The sequence below is a fragment of the Bubalus bubalis genome, chromosome 13 (assembly GCF_019923935.1).
Source record: "Bubalus bubalis isolate 160015118507 breed Murrah chromosome 13, NDDB_SH_1, whole genome shotgun sequence".
Classification (NCBI taxonomy): Eukaryota; Metazoa; Chordata; class Mammalia; order Artiodactyla; family Bovidae; genus Bubalus; species Bubalus bubalis.
In genome coordinates, this window is record NC_059169.1 from 14,597,203 (window position 1) to 14,623,064 (window position 25,862).

At 42.3% G+C, this 25,862-nt stretch overlaps 1 protein-coding gene across 1 annotated transcript in view; it reads left to right on the forward strand.

The window, feature by feature from the left end:
• LOC112577712 (ATP-binding cassette sub-family C member 4) overlaps window positions 1-25,862 on the forward strand; it is a 161,705-nt gene that overhangs the window by 39,026 nt on the left and 96,817 nt on the right. Inside the window, exons 9-13 of the mRNA XM_045162483.1 lie at window positions 7,587-7,688; window positions 12,197-12,286; window positions 13,486-13,677; window positions 22,694-22,788; window positions 23,012-23,098. Of these exons, the coding sequence (XP_045018418.1) occupies window positions 7,587-7,688; window positions 12,197-12,286; window positions 13,486-13,677; window positions 22,694-22,788; window positions 23,012-23,098 (566 nt within the window). The remainder of the gene's footprint in view (window positions 1-7,586; window positions 7,689-12,196; window positions 12,287-13,485; window positions 13,678-22,693; window positions 22,789-23,011; window positions 23,099-25,862) is intronic.

Genomic DNA, 25,862 nt, shown 5'->3' on the forward strand with positions numbered 1-25,862 from the left:
AATGTTGGGAAAGATTGAAGGCAGGAAGAGAATGGATCAACAGAGAATGAGATGGTTAGATGGCATCACTGGCTTAATGGACATGAGTTTCTGTAAATTCCAGGAGTTGGTGATAGACAGGGAGGCCTGGCGTGCTGCGGTTCATGGGGTCACAAAGAGTCAGACATGACTGAACGACTGAACTGAACTGAACTGAAAAGTGATTTTGTTTAGAGACCAAAATATCAATATCTTTAGTAAATGCCCCTATGTACCTGAAAATAGGCCACATTTTGGAAATATTGCCTTAGTTGTAGAAAAAAGCAAACAAAACCAAAATGTACTTTAACAAATGTAAAAAACAATAGGATTGATAGGATCTTGTTAAGACTAAAATCAGTTGAGAAGAAAAACCTTTCTTGTTTTCTGCTAGACTTTTGGGTTCAAATTTGAATTTATTCATCCAACCACTTACTCCACAAAGTAACTGAGTGTCTACCTGAAGCTTGGCACAAGCTAGATGTGTGTGTACAATGGCAGGAGAGAATTCCTTCCTTCTTGGAATTTATGTCTCATCAAGTAGTGGATTAATAAAGAATCAAATAGTGAAAGTCACTGTGGACATGCGTTTGTATGTCATTAGTCCTTGGAAGGAAAATTCTGAGGTGCCATGAGGTGCTTTGGCAAAGTCACTGGTGTAGTTTTGGAGGTGGTGCCTCCTGGTAAGGCTGAAGAAGTTACCTGAAGAATTCTGTGTGTGGGCTGGGGGAGGTGGGAGGCTGATGCTTCTCACTTTCCTGGGATGTGATGTCACACAGGTTTTTAGTGCACAAGATGGGGATCTGTGCATTTGAGGAACCAAGAATGTCTGAGGCTGCAGAGTAGAGAGCTGGAGGCCTGAGCAGGGTACTGTACAGGACTCTACAGGTGACATCAGAGTTTTTATCATCTTAGAGCTCAGCCTGGCCGCAACCTGGGAACAGGGCAGGGAGGTGGAGTGAGGACCCTGAGCAGAGGTGGGGAGATGAGGTGTCAGGAGGTTAAGGCCATATGTGGTCCAGGGACGAGATGATGTGTTTAGGTTTAGGGTGCAATAGAGAGACTTGGCCAGATTTGAGAGATACTCGGGGCACATCTTGAGTTGGGTATTGAGGGTGGGAAAGGTGGATCTCAGTCTGCTTCACCTTTTGGGGCTATAAAATCACCTGAATTCACTCAAATAATGAATACTAGAGGAGAACCAAACTTGGGGAGGAAAGTATGAACTTGGTTTTGAATTCTGAGATGCTTAGAAATATCTAAATGTCTGCTGTAAGACCCACTTCACTGACTGTCCTTGGCCTGATTCAGCTTCCTATCCTGGTCAGTTCAGTTCAGTTGCTTAGTTGTGTCTGACTCTTTGCAACTCCGTGTAAGGCAGCATGCCAGGCATCCCTGTCCATCACCAACTCCTTAAGCTTGCTCAAACTCATGTTCATTGAGTCGGTGATACCATCCAACCATCTCATCCTCTGTTGTCTCCTTCTCCTCCTGCCTTCAATCTTTCCCAGCATTAGGGTCTTTTCAAATGAGTCAGTTCTTCATATCAGGTGGCCAAAATATTGGAGTTTCAGCTTCAGCATGAGTCCTTCCAGTGAATATTCAGGACTGATTTCCTTTATGATTGACTGGTTGGATCTCCTTATAGTCCAAGGGACTGTCAAGAGTCTTCTCCAATACCACAGTTCAAAAAGCATCAATTCTTCCACACTTAGCTTTCTTTATAGCCCAACTCTCACATCCATACATGACCACTGGAAAAAGCATAGCTTTGGCTAGAAGGACCTTTGTTGGCAAAGTAATGTCTCTGATTTTTAATATGCTGTCTAGGTTGGTCATAGATTTTCTTCCAAAGAGCAAGTGTCTTTTAATTTCATGGCTGCAGTCACCATCTTCAGTGATTTTGGAGCCCAAGAAAATAAAGTCTGTCACTGTTTCCATTGTTACCCCAAATATTTGCCATGAAGTGATGGGACCAGATGCCATGATCTTAGTTTTCTCAATGTTGAGTTTTAAGCCAACTTTTCACTCTCCTCTTTCACTTTCATCAAGAGGCTCTTTAGTTCTTATCCTGTTATCCTGTTATTTAGTTCCTATCCTGTTATATAGTTCCTGTCCTGTTATTTAGTTCCTATGCTGTTATCTAACAGGTAATAGACAATGATTGGATGTTCACATTCTTCCTCAACCTGCCTTTCACTTAGATGGGTTAAAGGGCAGCAAGAGTGGAAGAAAAGAGCAACTGAGTTTACTGACAGGTGGTTAGAGCTGGGTGAGTTTTGACCACAGATGGGCTGGAGGTGTGGTGGACATGAGGAGATTAGAATACAGTGTGAGGTTGAGCTCTGCTGCCCTACTCTCCCCCGCAGTCTGGGACTCAGTTGACTGGATGATCATCTCCTAGTATTTCTTCTCAGGTCATATCTGGGAGTCCTAGGAAGGAACCCACCACCCCTGCCTACCTTAGACAGGGTGTGGTTGTCCATACCCACAGGCAGACCTACACGTGGTCTTCATAGTTTTGTGTCTTCTTGTTTATACGTGCTTTTCAATTTCCTTTTTTCATATCAAGAATATGAGGATTTATTATTTTATAGGTCCAAGAAGTCCCTCTATTTTTTTCTTAATAAGAAAAGGGGTCTGAAGGTCTTGGCATTGAATGACTCCACTAGGATTGTAAATATCTTGTCTCCAAAGCACTGAAAGTCTTCAGTGATTTTACATGCCATAAAATGAGTCTCTGAGGTTATATTGTTCATAAAACAGGTTTTCCATTTCCAACCACTGGGAACTCAATCTTTTTGGCTACAGTTCTGATGCTGATACTTTCCTGCAGAACCTGTTCTGGGTCTAAAAGAAATTTAATTTCAGCTTTTTCATTAGCCTGAGTCCTGGAGAAGAATTCAGCCAGCACTTCTGCACCTTCATGAGTTGGTCATGTGCTGAATGGAGTGTCATTTAACCCCTGGAAGCCTGTGACTCTTTCCTTATTCAGGCCTATTATTTGTGAACAAGCACTCAATAGATTTAATTCCTTAATTAGTGCTTGTTCTTTACTTTCTTCTTCTTTTTTTGAAAGTGGAAAATTTCTGTTCTATTGTGCACATACTTAACATTATTTTTGTCTTGGTAACACATTTAAGTTAAAATTGGAATTTCTGTCTAGACAAAATGTATAACATACATGTGTAACCTTTTGCCTGTTGCCGTGTTAGCTCAGATTGTGTAAGGCTATAGTAGTCATGCAGTCAGTGTTTGTACTGATTTGAACCAGCCCTACAGTCTGTTCCTTGCCTTACCCATGATGGGTTGACTCTGTGCAGAGCTTAGTCTCAGTTAGAGTTGTGACTGTAGGTGCATGAATGATGTAGTGTCTCCCCTCTATGTGATTTATTATCTCTCTGGGGATTCAGAGGTAGGGAGGGCAGTGCCAGCCTGGATTGTCCTGAGTGGAGGACTTTGGAGGGTTAGCATTTGAGATGGACTCGGAAGGATGGATGGGGTTAGTACTCAGGGTATCCAGGCAGAGGCCACCTGGGGAGTGTGGACTTAGGTACTGATGGGTCTCTGGGTGTGTTAAGCGTGGTGGACACTCAGAGGTGCTGTAAAGAGATCAGGAAGAAGTGGTGTTGGGATCGGTTTGATGGTGTTGAGGAGGGTTGGGGAAGGAACCAGCAAAATAAAAGTTGTATTCATATTTTCAGTGGTTAATAATGGGTGAAATTCTGAAATCATATTGTTTTGAGAGAAAAGCATTGGGAGAGGGATGAGCTGTGTCAGAACAGGTGAGAGCTGGTACCTGGCTGACTATGGAGGAGGTGGTGTGGAGAGAGAACTCGGGCTGCAGTGATTGAGAGTCTGCAGAGGAGTCCTCAGACCACCGTCTAGCCACCCTGTCTCCTGCTGGACTTGGGCTTGGAGCGGGGAGGAGGAGCCATGCCCAGCATTAGGCTGTCAGTGAGTGTGCATGAGAGGAGAAGGGAACAAGTGGATGGCGTCTCCCACCAGCTGGTCTTTGAGAGAGATGCAGGGATCACGATGTCTTTCTTTTCCTGCACAGAAGTAAGTTTTCATGTTCAGTTTTTAACCAGTTAATCTTTTGCAGTAGAAGATCACAAAAACATTTATGATTTGGGAGCATGATATTCTGGGTGTCAAGGACTTGAAGTGTATTTATGATTTTTAGGGTAATAGGTTACTGATTATGTGTTTTTTTTCTTTCTCCCACATCCTCAAATACTTATTTCAGTTTCTCCCTATGTTGGTTTGGACTCAGTTTGCCTGGGAGTCCTAGAATTACCCATGTTAAAGCTGCTTATACAGATAGTTTATTTTTCTCTCATGCAAGTGTCCTTATAAGGCTCTGTATGGGTTTTCTGGGGCTGCTGTAACCAAGTACCACAAACAGGTGCTTAAAACCCCAGAAATTGATTGTTTCTCAGTCCTGGAACCTAGAAGTCTGAAGTCAAGGAATCAGAAGGGTCATCATCCCTCTGAATCCTGCAAGAGGGAATCCTTCCTTGCCTCTGTTAGCTTAGGTTGTTGCAGGAAAACCTTGATCTTCCTTGGCTTGTAACTGCCATCACTCCAGCTTCTGTCTCCATCATCACACGGGCATTTTCTGCCAGTATGTGTATGTACCTGGTTTTCTCTTCTCATAAGGACACTAATATTGGATTTGGGGCCTACCCTACTCCAGTGTGATCTCGCCTTAATTGATTACATCTGCAGCAACCCTGTTTTTAAGTCATGTTTTGAGGTAACAGTTTAAGATTTCAGCAGACTTTTTTTTTGTGGGAACCATCCTCCATGGTGTTAGGGACTCAGACTATTTCTTTTTTTTAATTTTATTTTATTTTTTATCTTTACAATATTGTATTGGTTTTGCATATATCCACATGAATCTGCCACAGGTATACACGTGTTCCCCATCCTGAACCCTCCTCCTTCCTCCCTCCCCATACCATCCCTCTGGGTCGTCCCAGAGCACCAGCCCCAAGCATCCAGTATCGTGCATCAAACCTGGACTGGTTACTCATTTCATATATGATATTATACATGTTTCAATGCCATTCTACCAAATCATCCCACCCTCTCCCTCTCCCACAGAGTCCAAAAGACTGTTCTATACATCAGTGTCTCTTTTGCTGTCTCGTACACAGGGTTATTGTTACCATCTTTCTAAATTCCATATATATGTGTTAGTATATTGTATTGGTGTTTTTCTTTCTGGCTTACTTCACTCTGTATAATAGGCTCCAGTTTCATCCACCTCATTAGAACTGTTTCAAATGTATTCTTTTTAATGGCTGAGTAATACTCCATTGTGTATATGTACCACAGCTTTCTTATCCATTCATCTGCTGATGGACATCTAGGTTGCTTCCATGTCCTGGCTATTATAAATAGTGCTGCGATGAACATTGGGGTACATGTGTCTCTTTCAACAAAAATTTAATTTTATCTGTGCTGGGTCTTCATCGCTGCACAGATTTGCTCTAGCTGTGGCAAGCAAGCTTCTCATTGCGGTGACTTCTCTTGTGGAGCATAGGCTCTAGGTGCCCAGGCTTCGGTAGTTGTGGCACTTGGGCTCTAGAGCTCAGACTCAGTAGTTGTGGCACATGGGCTTAGTTGCTCTGTGGCATGCAGAATCTCCTGGACCAGGGATCAAATTTGTGTCCCCTGCATTGGCAGGCAGATTCTTATCTACTGCATCCCTAGGGAAGTCCCAGACTCTTTCTTGTTACTCCATTGTGTATGGCCTTGACCAAGCTGGCAGCCTTCAAAACCCAGGCCATGGGGCAGAGGAAGGTTCTGGACATTGTCACTCTCCACTGACATGGATTTAGTCACATGGCTGCTCCTATCTGCTTGGGAGCCTGGAGAGCGAGGGCCTCCTTCCAGGCTGCTACTTGTAGCTAAAATCTGGGGTTTGGGAAGAATGAGAGCAGATTTTGAGGACAGCCAGCAGTCTCTGCCACATTTTCATGGTTCTTGGAAGAGGCGATGGCACTGGGGTTGTCTCAATTGTTTACTCAATTTCTCTGCCATAGTAGCTTTTCTTGTTGGATTATGTCTAGCATTTGCAGGACAGGAGGGAGTTTTCCTGCATAAGATGATGCTAGCTTTGTAGTGTTTCTCAGGAGTTGGTTTTAATCAGCTGCATTCCACTGAATATGACTTCCCTGGTGGCTCAGATGGTAAAGCGTCTGTCTACAATGAGGGAAACCCGGGTTTGATCCCTGGGTTGGGAAGATCCCCTGGAGAAGGAAATGGCAATCCACTCCAGGACTATTGCCTGGAAAATCCCATGGACAGAGGAGCCTGGTAGGCTACAGTCCATGGGGTCGCAAAGGGTCAGACACGACTGAGCAACTTCACTTTCTTTCTTTCTTTCCACTGAATAACTGCTAAGCAATGTGAACATGGCAAGAAGTGGGAGCTACAGTCATTCCTGTTGTAGGAGAGAGGGCAGTGTCTAAGAAGAAGAGACAGTGATTGTGGAAAGATGCTTGTAAAATATTTTTAAGAGAAATTTAAGAGCACTTCATTTTTAGAATAATGACTTAAGTGATAATTAATGGAAAACAGTGATACTGACTTAAAACACATTAGGAGAAAGGCAGAGTGTGTTTAAGTGTCCAGGGAAAGGTCATGATGCAAAACAGGCATCACCAGGGTTTTCGTTTGGCATCTCTGCCATTGGTCTTGTTGTCCCAGCCTGTCCTGTGCCCCTTGATGCCTGAAGGCCTGGGCATGGCCTTCCTCGATGTGTTCCTAGCAGTGTCACATGGTGCTTGGCACCTGGTAGAATTCAGTAAATATTTGTGGAATCGTTTCCTACCAATTCTCCTGTTTGTTGTTAGTAACTCAAAAGGTAAACAATAAAAATGTCCAGGTTCTAAATGTGTTGAAGTTTGAAGTCATATTTTCTCTTAAAGAGGGAACCAGTATACTTGTTGAGAAAGTCACTGCTTTGCTCATGGCCAGGAACTGTTTATTTTATATATATATATATGGCTTCCCAGGTGGTACTAGCGGTAAATAACCTTATATTTATATGACTTCCCAGGTAGCACAGTAGTAAAGAATCCTCCTGCCAATGCAGGAGATGCAAGAGATGCAGGTTTGATCCCTAGGCTGGGAAGATCCCCTGGAGAAGGAAATGGCGACCCATTCCAGTATTCTTGCCCAGAAAATCCCATGTAGGTCTCAAAAGAGTTATACTTGACTGAGCAATTAAACAATAGTGTTTGTATACAAAATATTCTTATATGTGCTTTATATATAAATGTTTATATATATACACATACATATGTATATAAAACACTCTATGCATACTATATATACTACATTATATGATTATGTATACCATATGATATATATTATTCTGTATAACATATATTATTTAGTATGTTCTGATATGAAACAAAACTAGTTTAAGTACAGCTGACAAAATGATATGAAGGCTGTATAAAATCTTTTATTATAAATGCCAGGAAAGCAATTATTTTTGTTTGTGCTTTTTTCTTGCAGTTTAGCAATCTTTGTTTCTCCTTTTTCTGTAGAACTTCCTATTACTTGATGAGATACCAAAGCTCAACCCTCAGCTGCCATCAGATGGTGAAATGATAGTGGACATGAAGGATTTCACTGCTTCTTGGGATAAGGTAACAAGTCCTCCACCCCAAGATCATGACTACTAATTTACAACTGAAGACATAGGTTTATGGGAGAATGATGAGGTTTTCCACACGGTGTAAAATGTGATTTGCTCATATATTGAGAGTATGTTATAAAAATTCTAAAAATCAGGAATAAGGTTTGCAGCTAATGGAGATTAAGTGTAAAATCAGCCTAAGAAATTTGACATGTTGCTCTTTATGTCATTTTCAAGAGAGCTTTCAAAGTATTAGCACATTTTTAATTTTTTTTTTTTTTTTAATTTTATTTTATTTTTAAACTTTACATAACTGTATTAGATTTGCCAAATATCAAAATGAATCCGCCACAGGTTTAAAGTACATGTGTTTATAATGTTAGAATTTACAGGATTGGATGGACAAAATGCTGCGGTGTGGAATGGTTTAACTAATGAATACACAGAGATTTGTTAAAGAGGCTTTGGGGAATCAGTGTACATTTTTTGCCTTGATTATCAGATCATTTTATTGTATATGCAGTGAGGCCATGATCTGGATCTTTGCTGTGGGGAAGAGTGGGGGCTCCCCCATCCTAAGCTTCTGGATGGTTCTGGCTACTTTGGTAGCAGCCAGGGGCAGGAAGGAAACAGCAGGTGGGTGTAGTGAGCACCAGTGATTCCTAGTTGAAGGGCTGCAGTGTATGGAAACTGACAGGGAGAACTGGTGATTTTCCAACACTTAGTTTATTTATGACTTTCTGGCAAACAGAAAAAAAACAAGGGTCCGCTTTCAAAATTGCACATGTAATGCTGCCTCCTTTATCAATGATTGAAATGTTCCTGCCTCCATGGTTCCCTGGTCCTCTGTGCACATCCTCCCATATCACTGTGGATTAGTCAGGAAAAAAGAACCCCACCATGAGAGAGGGAGTTCCATGCAGGGAATTAGTTACATGGATGATAAGAGTGGGGAAAAGCAGAAACAGCAAAATGGTGGTGGGTGAGACAACCCAGAAATTAGCAAAGGCAGGAAACTATTCCCTCCCGAGAGTCGGGAGGACTCAGGAAGGAGATGTCTCTACCAGAGGGTCCACTCTTCAGAGCAGAGCTCAGAAGCCTGGCTGCTGTCAGAGTGGGGACCATAGGGCAAGTGTCTAGACTCTGTAGACTCCTCATGTCTTTCATGCCTGTGACTCTGTTTTGCCACCTGCATGGTGTTCACCAACTTCTGATTAAGTGCCTGCCATCTCCATCAATAGAAGAGTAGGATAATATGTTCACGAATATATAAAACTACATCCCTGTACCAGTTGAACATGGCAACTCACAGAAGGTGCCTGACCTATCCTGAGAGTTTCTCATACCTTATTCCGGTAGATTTACCTCCTGCTTCGTATTTCTCGTCACAGTACTCTTGATGCATTTATGGAAAGCACTACAGTTCCATTATAAATACCACTCCATGTGATTGCTAACACATATTTTTTAATGACCCATTACCAAATTTCTTTTGTACCAAATTATGCAGCATTTTAAAATGAGCTATTTTGTTTTTCTTTCAAGAACTTAATAACATGTTCTCAGATTTTTGTGCAACTTGTATTGTAAACCAGAACAGCCTATTATGTTGTCCTGGCCTTGTCTATGGAAGGACTGTGCCCCTTGCTGGGGTCATTAGTAATTATGGCTGTCAGGTTAGATCATGGGTGAGAGATCCCTTGGACGGGGGACACAGACACTGGGGTTTTAAAGAGAAGCTGAATCTGAATGAAGCCCCTGCTGGGTTGGGAGGCAGGAGATAGACATGAACTCTGTAACCTGCTCTACTAGACAGCCAGGTGGGCAGGTGGGGGCAGGTCTCAGGGACCCAGGTCTCATTCATGAAATGATGGGACTTGGTCGCAATCTTGAAGTTGTAAAATAAATGGTACTGTGGGAGCCTCCATTTCTTCATGGGGAAGGGGTTTTCAACTATGTCTGGTGCAGAGTTGGGACTCAGCTGATGATCCTTGTTGAGTCGGCATCCCCTGAGACAAGGAGTTGACTGGACCCAGCAAGTCTGCGCTGCTGAGTGCTGCCTTCTACTGGTCTCGGCAGAGTAGTGCCCGATCCTGAAGCCTGAACAGGGAGGGAACTCAGTGTCTGACCCTGGGAAACAGTGAGGGGTGGTGACAGGGAGCTGATGTTGGTATGTGACTCATTGTTTTTTAGTCATAACTGAGTGATAGGTAATAAAATAGGAACCCTAAGTGGCAGAAAAGAATAAAGAAGTGGAGAAGGTTAAAAAATATTTCTTATGTTTTAACATCTAGCTTCTTATTGGTAGATTTATAGTTTCTTTAAAATTTGGGGCTAGTGTTTTTGACTATGCAAAATAATTGTCATTTTTTAGCATGTGAATGTTTTATAATTAGCTCATTTCTTTCTGGAGAAATTTTTCATTTTGAGGAATATCCAGACTTTTAAATTCAGAATTGTGTTTTTAGTCTTTGCGGTACTTTAGAGTCAAGTGTCAGCATTCACTTTTCCTTTTTTTTAAGCATTGGCAGTTATTGAAAATTTTCTTAACACTTATGATATGTAAAGACATAATGAACCTGTAAGTCTCTCAAGAATGTGACTTGTTATTGGCACAATGAATACTTTGTCCTCTATTGCATTGGGTGGGGGTACTAGCGCATGTATCTTTATGGTTTTTGTTGTTATTTTGTTCCTTTGGGCTTCCCTGGTGGCTCAGACAGTAAATAAGCTGCCTGTTTTTCTTCAGTAGAAGTACTTTATTATCCTCCGTTCAGCCAAGACAGGTAATGTATTTAAATACATATAAAATTGAGGCTTTATTGCTTTGATTCATCATGTCATAATTAACTTATTCCCCTTTTGTTGTTGTTGTTGTTGATGGTGGTATTAAATTAGAGCTCTTGTTAAAAATTAGAGCTTGGACCATTATTAATAGCACTTAATTTGCCAGGAGTGACTATTGTATAAAGTGTACCCCTTTGCTTGCTGAGCACTACTGAGGTTCATTCTTTATGAAATGAAAGTGGAGAGGTTAGTGGAGATTTCAAATGATTTGATTAAAGGCCAGGCATGCCAGGAGCTTATGCTGCCACCTTGTGGGGGTTGATTGATGCTTTTGAACTAGGGTGCTGGAGAACACTCTTGAGAGGCCTTGGACAATAAAGAAATCAAACCTGTCAATCTTAAAGGAAATCAGTCCTGAACATTCATTGGAAGGACTGATGCTGAAGCTTCAACATTTTGGCCACCTGATGTGAAGAATTGACTCACTGGAAAAGTCGCTGATCAGATCAGATCAGTTGCTCAGTCGTGTCCGACTCTTTGTGATTCCATGAATCGCAGCATGCCAGGCCTCCCTGTCCATCACCAACTCCCGGAGTTCACTGAGACTCACGTCCATCGAGTCAGTGATGCCATCCAGCCATCTCATCCTCTATCGTCCCCTTCTCCTCTTGCCCCCAATCCCTCCCAGCATCAGAGTCTTTTCCAATGAGTCAACTCTTCGCATGAGGTGGCCAAAGTACTGGAGTTTCAGCTTTAGCATCATTCCTTCCAAAGAAATCCCAGGGCTGATCTCCTTCAGAATGGACTGATTGGATCTCCTTGCAGTCCAAGGGACTCTCGAGAGTCTTCTCCAACACCACAGTTCAAAAGCATCAATTCTTCGGTGCTCAGCCTTCTTCACAGTCCAACTCTCACATCCATACATGACCACAGGAAAAACCATAGCCTTGACTAGACGAACCTTTGTTGACAAAGTAATGTCTCTGCTTTTGAATATGCTATCTAGGTTGGTCATAACTTTCCTTCCAAGGAGTAAGCGTCTTTTAATTTCATGGCTGCAGTCACCATCTGCAGTGATTTTGGAGCCCAGAAAAATAAAGTCTGACATTGTTTCCACTGTTTCCCCATCGGCTGGGAACAATTGAAGGCAAAAGGAGAAGGGGATGACAAAGGATGAGCTGGTTGGATGGCGTCACCAACTGCATGGACATGAGTTTGAGTGAGCTCTGGGAGTTGGTGATGGACAGAGAAGCCTTGCATGCTGCAGTCCATGGGGTTGCAAAGAGTTGGATATGACTGAGAGGCTGAACTGAATTGAACTGTGGAGATTAATGAGACAGTTAAAACCAAGGGTCATGATGAAAACTTATAAATGATTAAAAGCCTCGCAAGCTGGATATTCTATTAAGTGCATTATATTAATAAGCTTATGTGCATTATTCAGTTTGCATTTCAGGCAGGTGCCTTGTCATTTCTACTACTAAAATTCTGTGGATGTCTAGAGCTATGTCCTTATGGAAATCTGGTAAAAGAATGAGTCTTGTTAACCCCCAAAGAGATATGTATGATTGGATGAAAAGGCCTCCAGGACTTACTATCTTAAAATAGGAAGGAGAAAAAATGTGGATTACATTAGTATATCAGTGACTATTACATAATTTTCTCTACCTTCTGAAGTAATGTATGTTACTTTATTGAAACGGGCACATTTTTATAAACTTTAATTTGCAGAAATCAGGAACCCCAACCCTACAAGACCTTTTCTTTACTGCCAGACCTGGTGAACTGTTAGCTGTGGTTGGACCTGTGGGTGCAGGAAAGGTAAGTTGTGATGCCTTTTGTCAGCTTGATGCAATACCACTGCCCTTGTTAAAGTCTCAAAGTTGAGTACAGAGCTATGCTTGACACAGTTTGAATTGGGTGTACCTAGAACAGTGTTTCTCAATCTGTGTTCCATGGAATATTGGTTTTGCAAGAAGGTTTCATGGCCAAATAAATCTAGATAAGCACACACTGTGTTTTCTTTCTTGGTGCTTCACATTGCACAGTTGGGAACCATTGTCAGGAATTCGGACATCTCAGCGAATGAAATTATTGATGTGACAGCTATTCAGGTTGGATGGAAACAGCGGGGACTTATTTTTCATCACAGTGGCCCCTCTAGGAAGTCTGGAGGTGGTGAAGGCTCTTACAGGAAGCTCTGAGCATTTCCTCTTGGGACTTGATGTGATCCTTTCAGTGCACGTGTAGTTAATGTTCAGCCACGTGCTGGAGCTAAAGACACAGATGTGAACCAGATCCCGACGTCTCTACTGTCCAGAGGCAACCAGGTTCCAGGGTGAGACAGACACACAGGCAGTTTATCTCAGCCCAGTGTGGTGAGCGCTCTGATGGTGTAGACACAGTTACATCACTTCTGTGTGTCACAAGAGATTTGAAAGACGTGCACTTGCACTTAGTGTCGTGTGTTGTGAAACAACGAAATACAGAAACCTAAATGTGGATGTGTACATGAGAGGGTGATGATTTCCTCTATATGGACTTTTGCTCTTTAGACACAACTCATTTCAGAATTCTTTTAAGTAATCATCTTTGGATATATTCTTCACACATAGCTCTTTAAGGATAAGTGTTTGTCAAGTGAAGGATACCTGGATGCAGGAACAACTGCACTAAACATCAGATACATGAAATACACATCCTGCTGGGCTGCTCTGCTAGTGAAGGATGTTAAACATTTTTAGTTTTTGCTGAGTGTAGTGCTTCATTTGGGGGCTCCTCTTGGGCAGAGGGGATTGTTGTAGTATTTTATTGATATTCCTTATCAACCATTCATTTGCATTGACCAATAGAGTTATTTTAAATTGTTTTTGTCCAAACTTCCAGGGCTGTACTTTATCCTGTTCTAAATGCAAGTGTTCTATTGTGTATCAAGCACCAGCCTGGGGTCAGCTGTGCTATGGGATGTGTTTCATCCTGAGTGCTCCCTGTTCATGTGTGTGTATTGCCATCTGTTTCAGTCATCACTGTTACGTGCTGTGCTGGGGGAGCTGCCCCCGAGCCAGGGGCAGGTCAGAGTGCACGGGAGGATCGCATATGTTTCTCAGCAGCCTTGGGTGTTCTCAGGAACTGTGAGGAGTAACATTTTATTTGGGAAGAAATATGAAGAAGACCGATATGAAGAAGTAATAAAGGCTTGTGCTTTGGGAGAGGTGAGTAAGGACTTCTGAGTAGCATGTACTAAAATTTCAAATGACAGACTTGGTTTAAACTATCAGTAAAGTTTGTTGAAAGTTCTTTTTATTTTTTAAAGTTTGAAATATCGTTCAGTGTTGTATAATATTTACACCGGTCTTCTGAGTGAGTATGAAGACATATATGCTAGTCCTTCAATCCTGATGTCATAAGGACACTCACAGAATGCTTTGTTGAGGAGGGGGTTGTTTGACTTTGTGAAGTTTCACTCACTTTTAACTTATTTTCGTAGTGGACAATTACAAAAGTTTCTAAAATTAAAGTGCACAGTGTAATGAACCCTCATGTGCCCACTCCCCAGCTTCAAGCAGGAGCAGCTGGTGGCCAGTCTTGCTGCATCTCCACCCCTGCCCTCTGCCAGCCCCACTCCCACCCCAGGTTATTCTGGAGCAGATCCTAGACCTCAGATTAGTTCATCTGTAAAGCATTCGTCTCAGCTGATAAAGAGTCTGCCTGCAATATGGGAAACCTTGGTTCGATCCCTGGATTGGGAAGATCTCCTGGAGATGGGAACGACTACCCACTGCAGTATTCTAGCCGGGAGAATTCCATGGACTCTATAGTTCATGGGGTTGCAAAGAATTGGACATGACAGAGTGACTTTCACTTTCACAGCTTCCCTAGTGGCTCAGACGATAAAGACCCTGCTTGCAGTTCAGGAGATGTGGGTTTGATTCCTGGGCTTGGAAGATCCCCTGGAGAAATGATTACGCACTCCAATATTCTTGCCTGGTGGGCTACAGTCCATTGGGTTGCAAAGAGTCAGACACCACTGAAAGACTAACAGACAGATATTTTACTAGTTTTTCTCTAAGAGATAGGAGAGCCTTTGGAAAATACATATTCATCTGAAGAATAACCCAAATTGCTCAATATTATCAACCTTCTAGTTTACATATTGCTAATCATCTCACTGAGAAGTCTCCTTTACCATTGGTTTGAATCAGATCCCACATGAGGTCTGCCCCCTGCACTTGGTTGGTGCCCCCTCAGTCCCTTTCAGTCTCTAGATTTTTCTCTGCACTTGGTTATGACTGGTATTTTTATTTAAAGAAAAGAGACTGCTTTAACATTTCTTCTTAATACTGCATTGTTTCACTGGGGGAGAGATTATTTTCAGAAAAGACTGCATTTCACAGAAACTGGCAAGGTGAAACCCTGAAATTTAGATGAAATCAGTGAATGAATGGTAAAAATGAAATTACCTGATAAGACAATATAATCTGGCAAAAAAGAAAGAAAAATGTAAATACTGGTAAATACTGTGTTATTCTCTTAGGTTATAAAAATCTAAATGATAGCATTAAAGGGCTTCTCCTCCTCAGGGCCTGTTCAGTGCAGTGTATTCTTTTGTACTGTAGAAAAAGATTGGGACAGTCTTTCAAAGGTGCAGTGTTGAAGGCTCCAAACTTGCTTTGTGAAGCAACAGTAATTTTGCCTGAACAATGACTTGAACATCATAGATTGTATCAGATGAGCAGCATTTTGTGATGATATGAACAAAACAGAATTGCTTGTTTAATGCTCTCGTTTCTTTCTCCTGGGTTGTTGTTAATGGGAGATCGTTCTTTTGTGGAAATGATATTGTTAATTAGTCCACTCTTTTCATACTGTGGACTCAGTAACAATATCATGAAGCACAAGCTGGAATCAAGATTGCTTGCAGGAATATCAATAACCTCAGATATGTGGATGACACCACCCTTATGGCAGAAAGTGAAGAGGAACTGAAGAGCCTCTTGATGCAGGTGAAAGAGGAGAGTGAAAAAGCTGACTTAAAACTCAATACTCAAAAAACTAAGATCATGGCATCCAATCCCAACACTTCATGGCAAATAGATGGGGAAACAATGGAAACAGTGACACACTTTGTTTTCTTGGGCTCCAAAATCACTGAAGATGGTGACTGAAGCCATGAAATTAAAAATGCTTGCTCCTTGGAAGAAAAGCTATGATCAACATAGACAGTGTATTAGAAAGCAGAGACATTACTTTGTTGACAAAGGTCCATCAAGTAAAGGCTATGGTTTTTCCAGTAGTCATGAATGGATGTGAGAGTTGGACCATGAAGAAAACTGAGTGCCAAAGAATTGATGCTTTTGAACTTTGGTGTTGGAGAAGACTCTTAAGAGCCCCTTGGACTGCAAGGATATCAAACTAGTCCTAAAGGAAATCAATCCTGAATATTCATTGGAAAGACTGATGCTGAAGCTGAAGTTCCAATACTGTGGCATTCTGATGCGAAGAACTGACTCATTGGAAAAGACCCTGATACTGGGAAAGATTGAAGGCAAGAAGAGAAAGAAATAACTGAAGATGAGATGGTTGGATGGCATCACTGACTTAATGGATGTAAGTTTGAGCAAGCTCTTGAAGATGGTGATGGACAGCGAAGCCTGGTGTGCTGTAGTCCATGGGGTCTCAAAGAGTTGGATATGACTGCGCCACTGAACTGAATCCAAGCTCACTCTTCTTGCTGCACTGTAGGCCAATAAATCTGAGATGAGGTGTTGAGGCAAGGAAGGGACTTTATTCAGGAAGCCACTGACAGAGAATATGGCAGGTTCAGTATCAGTATCAGTTCAGTCACTCAGTTGTGCCTGATTATTTGACAAAACATGGTCCACTGGAGATGGGAATGGCAAGCCACTTCAGTATTCTTGCCTTGAGAACTGCATGAACAGTATGAAAAGGCAAAAATATAGGACACTTAAAGATGAACTCTCCAGGTCAGTAGGTGCCCAGTATGCTATTGGAGATCAGTGGAGAAATAACTCCAGAAAGAATGAAGAGAGAGAGCCAAAGCAAAAACAACACCCAGTTGTGGATGTGACTGGTGATGGAAGTAAAGTCCAATGCTTTAAAGAACCATATTCCACAGGAACTTGGAATGTTAGGTCCATGGATCAAGACAAATTGGAAGGGGTCAAACAAGTGATGACAAGGGTGAACATTGACATTGTAGGAATCAGTGAACTAAAATGGACTGGAATGCTGGACATGGGTGAATTTAACTCAGATGACGGTTCTACCTACTAGTGTGGGCAAGAATCCCTTAGAAGAAATGGAGTAGCCATCACAGTCAACAAGATAGTCTGTAATGCAGTACTTGGATGAAACCTCAAAAACGACAGAATGATCTCTGTTTGTTTCCAAGGCAAACCATTGTATATCATGGTAATCCAAGTCTATGCCCTGACCAGTAATGCTGAAGAAGCTAAAGTTGAATGGTTCTGTGAGGACCTACAAGACCTTCTAGAACTAACACCCAAAAAAGATGTCCTTTTCATTACAAGGGACTGGAATGCAAAAATAGGAAGACAAGAGACACCTGGAATAACAAGCAAATTTGGCCTTGGAGTACAGAATGAAGCAGGGCAAAGGCTAACAAAGTTTTGCCAAGAGAACACACTGGTCAGAGCAAACACCCTCTTCCAACAGTACAAGAGAATACTCTACACATGGACATCACCAGATGGTCAACACCAAAATCAGACTGATTATATTCATTACAGCCAAAGATGGAAAAGCTCTATACAGTCAGCAAAAACAAGACTGGGAGCTGACTGTGGCTCAGATCATGAACACCTTATTGCCGAATTCAGACTTAAATTGAAGAAAGTAGGGAAAACCACTAGACCATTCAGGTATGACATAAATCAAATCCCTTATGATTATAGAGTGGAAGTGACAAATAGATTCAAGGGATTAGATCTGATAGAGTGACTGAAGAACTATGGACAAAGGTTCATGACATGGTACAGGAGGTAGTGATCAAGATCATCCCAAGAAAAAGAAATGCAAAAAGGCAAAATGATTCTCTGAGGAGACCTTACAAATAGCTGAGATGGCAGGTTAGCACCTCAAAATAGCCATCTCATCTGGGGCAGGATGTCACATTCTTCTGTGAATCAGAGATGGTTGGACATGAGGAAACAAAGTAAAAAGATCATTTAATTCTTGTGAATATCCTACAAAGTAGCAAGCCTCATGCTGGGAGATAAGTTAGTTTCACTTCCTTATAACCCTTCACAGGTGGGCAGGGTCAGGCTGTCTCCTTGAGGCAGGCCATTGTGCATGCCTGCAGTAACAAAAGCAGCAAGATGAGGATTACAGTCACAGAAGCAGATCCAGTATGAGTTCAAAATTAACCCTTCCTGGTTACAGTATCAAGGTAGCAGGAATGAGCTGGATTTTTATTAAATGGTGTTTATAATGTGGTGATCCAGTGGTTAAAACTCCATGCTCCCAATGCAGGGGGCATAGGTTCGATCTTTGGTTAAAAGCTAAGATCCTACATGCTGCAAGGCGCAACCAAAAATTTAAAAACAATTTAAGAGCAAACACAGGGACTTCCCTGGTGGCTCAGATGGTAAAGGATCTGCCTGCAATGTGGGAGACCTGGGTTCAATCCCTGGGTCCAAAAGATCCTGGAGAAGGGAGTGGAACCCACTCCAGTATTTTTGCCTGGAAAATTCCATGAGCAGAGGAGCCTGGCGTGCTATAGTCCATAGGGGTCGAAAGAGTCAGACATAACTGAGCGACTAACGCTGCACTACAAATACTGTGTAAGAAAAGGGGGGAGCAAAGGTAAACAGTGAGAACAGCAGCTCCCATTCAGAGCCTACATGCAAATCATTTTCTCTCTCACACGTGTGTGTATACACACATAAGAAGGTATGTAAGTTATTCTTTATAAGTGTTCTCGATGTTAAATTCCTCATTTTTATTGGTAAAGCTGAAGCTTGGGGGATGAAACAGCTGTCCTTAACATTTGGAGCTCAAGTTCAGATCTATTTGTGCACAACTCTAGACTTCATTATTGTCCTCGGTGCTGTGCTGGCTTGAGGAAGTTTAAAAGAAAGAACTTTTCAAAAAGCAGGTGATGGATGAAGGTGGAAGGTGGGATGCGGAATAAACAGATCTCAGGCATTTTCTCTTTACCTTAATCATGTCCAGCTCCTGATGCCCACATCAGACTCCAAAGACCCAGGCCAGGTGTGAGTGTTTCTCTCATGACCTTGCCTTTCTGGTGAAGCTCAGCCCTGTCTTTCTCTCCCACATTTGAGCATCTCTGGAGAACAGCAGCTGTGGGACAGTGGCTACTATTCAGCATTTTCCTCAGGGGCCATCGTTCTCCCTGGGGAGCAATCCTTTGCTGCAGCCACGTGGCGTGACTGGACCAGTACCGTGGACAGTGTTCTGAGGCTTCCCTCACCCTGGACCATCCATGCAGCAGATTCTGTGAGAAGGGGCACTGCAAGACTGGGCTGCACAGCAATTCTTCTGTATGTGATGAGACAAATATTTACAAAGATGGACTGCTCTCCTGTTTGCATGGTCAGGACAGAGAGTTGGGGCCCCTGGTGCCCATTCTCTTCTTGGCAGGAAGGTGGCCTAGGACAGAGGAGTAGTGAGAGGGGAGTTCTGGACCTGGCTGTGTCACTCCTGCTCTCACTTTGAACACGTCCTGTTACCTGACTGAGGTTTCCACAGCAAAATGAGGACACTGATTCAGCGGTTTTCCAAGAGGTTTTGTTGCTGCTCTGAAATGTCCTCTATGACTGATTAGCAATTAGCAAGGGGTTAGCAAGGTCTTTGCAGCACTCGGGAACCATTTAATGAGTTATGAGAGCCTCTGCTTATCTCCTTTTGGAATCCACATGTCAGTGGATGGACATGAGATGGTCACAGATAGTAGAGGTGTCTAGAGTTATTTTGGGCTTCCTTGGTGGCTCAGTGGTAATCTGCTTGCAACACAGGATCCCTGGGTTGGGAAGATTCCCTGAAGGAGGGCATGGAAACCTCCTCTAGTACTCTTGCCCGGAGAATTCCATGGACAGAGGAGCCTGGCGGGTTACAGTCCATGTGATCGCAGAGAGTCAGACACGGAAGTGATTAAGTAGCAGCGGTGGCAGCAGAGTTATCTTGGCCTGAAGATACAGAGACTGCACGTGTAGTAGAAAAGGTTTGACCTTTAGAGAAAAATAGTCCCGGATAGTAACTCCCGGTGTTTGTCTGAGTCTCTTCTCTTATTACATGGTGGAGGAGTGGGATTACCCTAAAGGCTACAGGCCACGCCTGTGCAATGCAAACAGGTCAGGGTTTCAGTTAATGGCAGCAACTGTTACCAACACAGCCTTTTTCTCTTCATTCATCCATACTTAAATGCATATAAATATTATAAAGATTTCTCCTTACAGTTCTCCCTGTGCTCACATCTGCCTAATCTTGGAGGAAAAAAATAGTTAAAAAAAGCAAATTTTTTTGTATTACATATGTTAATAACTAGATGTATTAAACTAGATCTAATTGAAGTAAACCTTTAAGCTTATTGAGCTGAAAACTTTTCTGTAATAAAATAGGGAGATATGAAGTAATCACATTGGGAATATCAATTCAGGCTGATGAGATAACTCCAAGGTCCAGGAGTCAGCAGGCTCAGGGATTGAGTCTCAGTTTCTCTGTTTACTAAGAGTGTGATCAGTCACTAGTATCAAGTTATCAATTCCTGTCCTTTTTGCATTTATGGAGGGTTTTCCTACACTTTAGATTCTCACAGCATCCTTGAGTTTAGTGACTCTTGTTTCTACAGCACATTCTGTAGAACAGGAAAGTGAGACTTAGGAGATCAAAGGATTTGTTTATCATGGAGACCCCGGTGTGCCACTTGCTTCCCCCCCAAATTTGCTAAAGTAGAGACAAAGAAATGAGTGCTGCTTGTCTATACCAGGATCTGTCCAGTGATAATTACAGGCAGTCTAAAATTTCTAATATAATGACCGTGTAACTTAAACTTGATTGTTATTTTGTGGTTTTGTGGATGTTCTTGTCATCTTTTTTTTTATTTCCCCAGGTACTCGGGGGAAAATAAACAGATTTTTCTATTTATTTCTTAAATAGTATTCAGATAAAACTTATGATAGATTCCCCAATTCTCAAATCAAAGCTTCATATCCTTCTTAACTTTGAATGTTATCTGCTTCCATGGTCAAGCATCTACTTGGTTTAGCTGATCTGCTCTGTGTTCCTTGAATACACTGTTTCCCTTTAGTTTTTCATGCCCAGCCTGATTTTTTTTTTTTTTTTTTTTTGCTCCTTTTTCTTGTATAGTTCTTGTCTGTCACTCTATAACTGGTCTTAAGTATCACTGTGAAGACTCCAGTCAGGTCCTATTCCTTCTGTGGAAGTGGGAAGCTGACATCATGTTCAGCAAAATTGGAAATTTAAGACACACTCATTCCCTGATAAAACAAGTCCTGTGCCTTCACCACCCTGGCCACTAGCTCTCATACCTGTGTCTCTAGCACAGACCTTCACACTTGCATGTCCAGCTGCACTGTGATATCACCGTGATATCATCTCACCTTGTCCACAAGTGAAGTCTCCTAAACCAACATCTACCATCTTCCCCAACTCAGTAAATGGAGACCCTGTCCTTCGCCTTCCTCATGTCTCAGACACCACAGTCCTCCTCTTCTCTTACAGCCTGCTCCCATCCCATCGGCAGGTCTTACAGACTCCACCTTCCAAGTGTGTCTGGAGTGTGACCCTGTCGCTCCATTCCTGCTGCTCCCACTTTGGTCCTGACCACCATCATCTATCCCCTGGATTATTTCAGTTGCCTCCTCAATTGTAGTCACCCTCACCCATTCCCCCTTACTGCCTGTTTTCCACAAAGCATAGAAGTGAGTCTTTAAAAAACCTCAGGCCAGGTCAGTCCTCCCTTCTCCCCCTTCCCCAGTTACTGGGAGTGATGCCAGGGATCCTCCTGCTCTGTCTCTGCCCTCACTCCCCTCATTCTTACTCTGCTCTCCTGCCTCCTTGTCCTGAACACCTTGGATATCTCCCTGTGGCCCCTGTACTCCCCCATCCCTCTGTGTGCAGCAGCCTCTCCAGGTCTTCCTGAGTCCCTCCTCCTCCCCAGATCTGCTCACACCCTCTCTTAGCAGAGCCCTCACACCCCAGTGTGGACTCATTTCCCTCCTTTACTCTCCATCCCCTTAGCCAGCTTGCTTTTCCTTTCTGTCCGCAGTACTTGCACTCAGGTTAATTTCTTATATCATCCATCCCACACTATGGAAAGAAACTCTAGGACTTTGTTTCTTTCTGGTTGAATTCATCATGCCCTGAATAATGACTGGTGTACAGCTCGATCTTCAATAAGTAAGTGTGAAAATAGTCAAATGCATAAATGCTGTGAAAAACTATAGAATGAAAACAAATGGGAAACCAAAGAGGTGTTGTTGTTGTTGTTGTTGTTGTTGTTGTTCAAGGCTATAGTTTAGTCACTATGAAACATTCCCATTGCCCTTCATCAAATACTTGTATGAAGAGCTGGTACTAAAGGATTAGGAGGATGGGAATTCCCTGGTGGTTCAGTGGTTAGGGCTCCATGCTTTCATGGCTGAGACTGTGGGTTCAGCCCCTAGTCAGAGAACTAAGATCCCACAAGCTACATGGTTTGGCTAAAAAAAAAAAAATTAGGATGAGAGGAAAGTGAAAGTTGCTCATTCATGCCTGACTCCTTGAGACTCCATGGACTATATAGTCCATGGAATTCTCCAGGCCAGAATACTGTAGTGGGTAGCCTTTCCCTTCCTCCAGGGGTCTTCTCAACCCAGGAATTGAACTGGGGTCTCCTGCATTGCAGGTGGATTCTTTACCAGCTGAGCCACAAGGGAAGCCCAAGAATACTGGAGTGGGTAGCTTATCCCTTCTCCAGGGGATCTTCTCAACCCAGGAATCGACCTGGGGTCTCCTGCATTGCAGGTGGATTCTTTACCAGCTGAGCCACAAGGGAAGCCCAAGAATACTGGAGTGGGTAGCCTATCCCTTCTCCAGGGGATCTTCTCAACCCAGAAATTAAACTGGGGTCTCCTGATTGTAGGCAGATTCTTAACCAACTGAGCTATGAGAGGAGGAGAACACATTTTAAATCTTATTCTCTATCCCTTTTCTATCTATACATAGGATTTACAGCTTCTGGAGGATGGAGATGAAACTGTGATAGGAGACAGAGGAACCCCGCTGAGTGAAGGACAGAAAGCCCGGGTCAGCCTCGCCAGGTAAATGGGGTTTCAGTTGCCATCCTGCCCCTCCTCCTCCGCGGCTCCTAGTGGATGTAAGCACGCAGACCCGGCTCACTGGGTGGGCCTGTGTGAAGCAGGGTCTTAGTTCTTTCTATGGACTCTTGGATTGAACATGAAGTTGTTGGACACCATCATGATTCAGAGATGAAACCCGGGCAGTGTGAAGTGTCCTCTCCTGACATCTGTCTATGTTTTCTAGAGCTGTGTATCAGGATGCAGACATCTACCTCCTGGATGATCCATTCAGTGCAGTGGATGTAGAAGTCAGCAGGCACTTGTTCGAACGGTGAGTTTGCTCATGTTCTATCATCTATGCTTTCCAGGAACCCTAAAGAGATCAGGGAAGAGAGCTCAGGAAAGCCTTTTTGCTTCAGGAGACTCAGCTCACTCTGCCCTCTTGCCCCTCCCTTCCCTCCCTTCCCTCCACAGAAGATCCATCGTAGAGAAATCTTGCATCACGATGAGGTCAAGAAAGGACAATACAAAAGGTGTTCCAGTGTGTGGAGACCAGTGGGGTCTGTGTTTCAGGGAGTGAGGGATAAATGGCAGATTCCCCCTGCTAATTGCAGTTGATGGATCCAGACCCCAGGAATAAGAAAGATGATACACGGTTTTTAAGTCAGAGAACAGGACTTGGTAACCTCGTACTTGGCTGGCAGTTCTTTTCCACCATTTTTTTTTTCTTTTATTTATTTATATTTTTAATTGAAGGATAATTGCTTTACAGTATTTTGTGGCTTTCTGTCATACATCAACAAGAATCAGCCATAGTTACATCCATGTCCCCTCCCTCCCAAACTTCCCTTCCACCCTATTTACCCTTCGTCACCAAGCCCCTGTTTGAGTTCCTTGAGTCATAAAACAAATCCCATTGGCTATCTATTTTACATTTGGTAATGTCAGTTTCCATGCTACTCTCTCCATATATCTCACCCTCTCCCTCCTTCCCTCACCCTGGTGTCCTTAGGTCTTTTCTATATGTCTGTTACTCCATTGCTGCCCTGAACATAAATTCATCAATACCATATTTTTAGATTCCATGTATATGTATCAGTATATGATATTTATATTTCTCTTTCTGACTTAATTCACTCTGTATAATAGGCTCTAGGTTCGTCCATCTCATTAGAACTGACTTGAATGCATTCCTTTTTATGGCTGAGTAGTATTCCATTGCATATATGTACTGCAGCTTCTTTATCTGTTAATCTTCCATCATTTTTTTAAGGCTTGTGAGAAGCAAAGTTTCAGTACTGTCTTGAAAGACCCTTGGTTTATGCTTATTACTCTGTAGGTTTGAAAACACTTAGTAAAGTCTAGAATTTAAGAATGATTTATTCTACATCAGAGTCTATTCTCTAGGTCTATAAATCTGGTTTTGTTTTGTAGATAGTTTCATTTTTGCAATATTTTTTATTCCACATATTAATGATATCATATGATATTTGTCTTTCCCTTTCTGACTTACTTCACTTAGTATGATAATCTCCAGGCGCAACCATGTTTCTGAAAATGACGTTCGTTCTTGCTTTCTTTATCCATTCAGCTGTCAGTTGACATTTAGGTTGTTCCCTTGTCCTGGGTGTTGTGAATAGTGCTTCTATGAGCATAGAGGTACATGTGTCTTTTTGTGGTTTTGTCTGGATATATGCCTAGGAGTAAGATTGCTAGATTATAGGGTAATTCTGTTTTTAATTTTCTAAGGAACCTCCAAACTATTTTCCATACTGCCTCTACCAACTTACATTCTGACCAACAGTGTAGGAAAGCTTTATTTTCTTTGTATCTTTTCTAGCCATTGTTATTTTAATGATGGCCATTCTGACTGGTATGAAGTGGTACATCACTGTAGTTTTGATTTGCATTTCTCTAATAACTCATAATGTTGACCATCTTTTCATGTGCCTATTGTCTATATATATATATATATATATATACACACACAGACACACACACACATCCTTTGGAGAAATGTCTAATTAGTTCTTCTGCTAATTTTTCAATTGGGTTGTTTGTTTTGTTTTTGTTATTGATTTGTATGAAATGTTTGTATATTTTGCAGATTACCCCCTTGTCCGTTGCATCATTTGGAAATGTTTTCTCCCATTCCATATGTTGTCCTTTTGTTTTCTGGTTTTCTTTGCTGTGCAAAAGCTTGTACATTTGATTAGGTCCCATTTGTTTATTTTGTTTTTATTTCTATTGCCTTGGGAGACTAATCTAAGAAAACATAGATATTCTTTATGTCAGAGAATATTTTACCTATGTTCTCTTCTAGAAGTTTTATGGTGTCATGTTTTAAGTTTAAGTCGTTAAGTCATTTTAAGTTTATATTTGTGGGTGGTGAGAGGGTATGTTCTAACTTCATTGATTTACAAGCCTGTGTCTCTGCCTTTATGTCTTAGTCTCCTCTTCATCTAAGCACCCCTGTCAGATTAAATTAGGCCCAGAGTAATTAAGGGTAACAGTTACTTCTTTAAAGTCCCTGTCATGAAATTCTAAGGCACTAATGGCTTAGATGTCAACAAGTGGATTTTGAGGGGACATGACTGATTTGCAGCAGGTCCAGAATAACAGAGTAGAAACTTCAGCAGAGTCAGCGGATATGTGAGGAGCTCTGACCTCTGGACACGAGGAGCTGGGATTCCACATCCACTAAACAGAGGTTGTTAGACTTTGATGGAACCTGCCCGTATGAAAAACATGCTTAGTGCTGGGGTGATGAAAGAGTTGTGGAGATGGATATTGGTGATGGCTGCACAACAGTGTGAATGTATTTAACGCCACTCAACTGTATGCTTAAAATGGCAGAAATGGTAAATTTCATGTTAGGTATATTGTACCACAGAGTTTCCCTGGTAGCTCAGTGATAAAGAATCCACCTGCCAAGCAGGATATGCAGGTTGGATTCCTGGGTTGGGAAGACCCCCCTGGTGAAGGAAATGGCAGCTCACTCAAGTATTCTTGCTTGGAGAATCCCAGGAACAGAGGAGTTGGGTGGGCTACAGTCCATGGGGTCACAAAGAGTCAGACATAACTTAGGGGCTGAA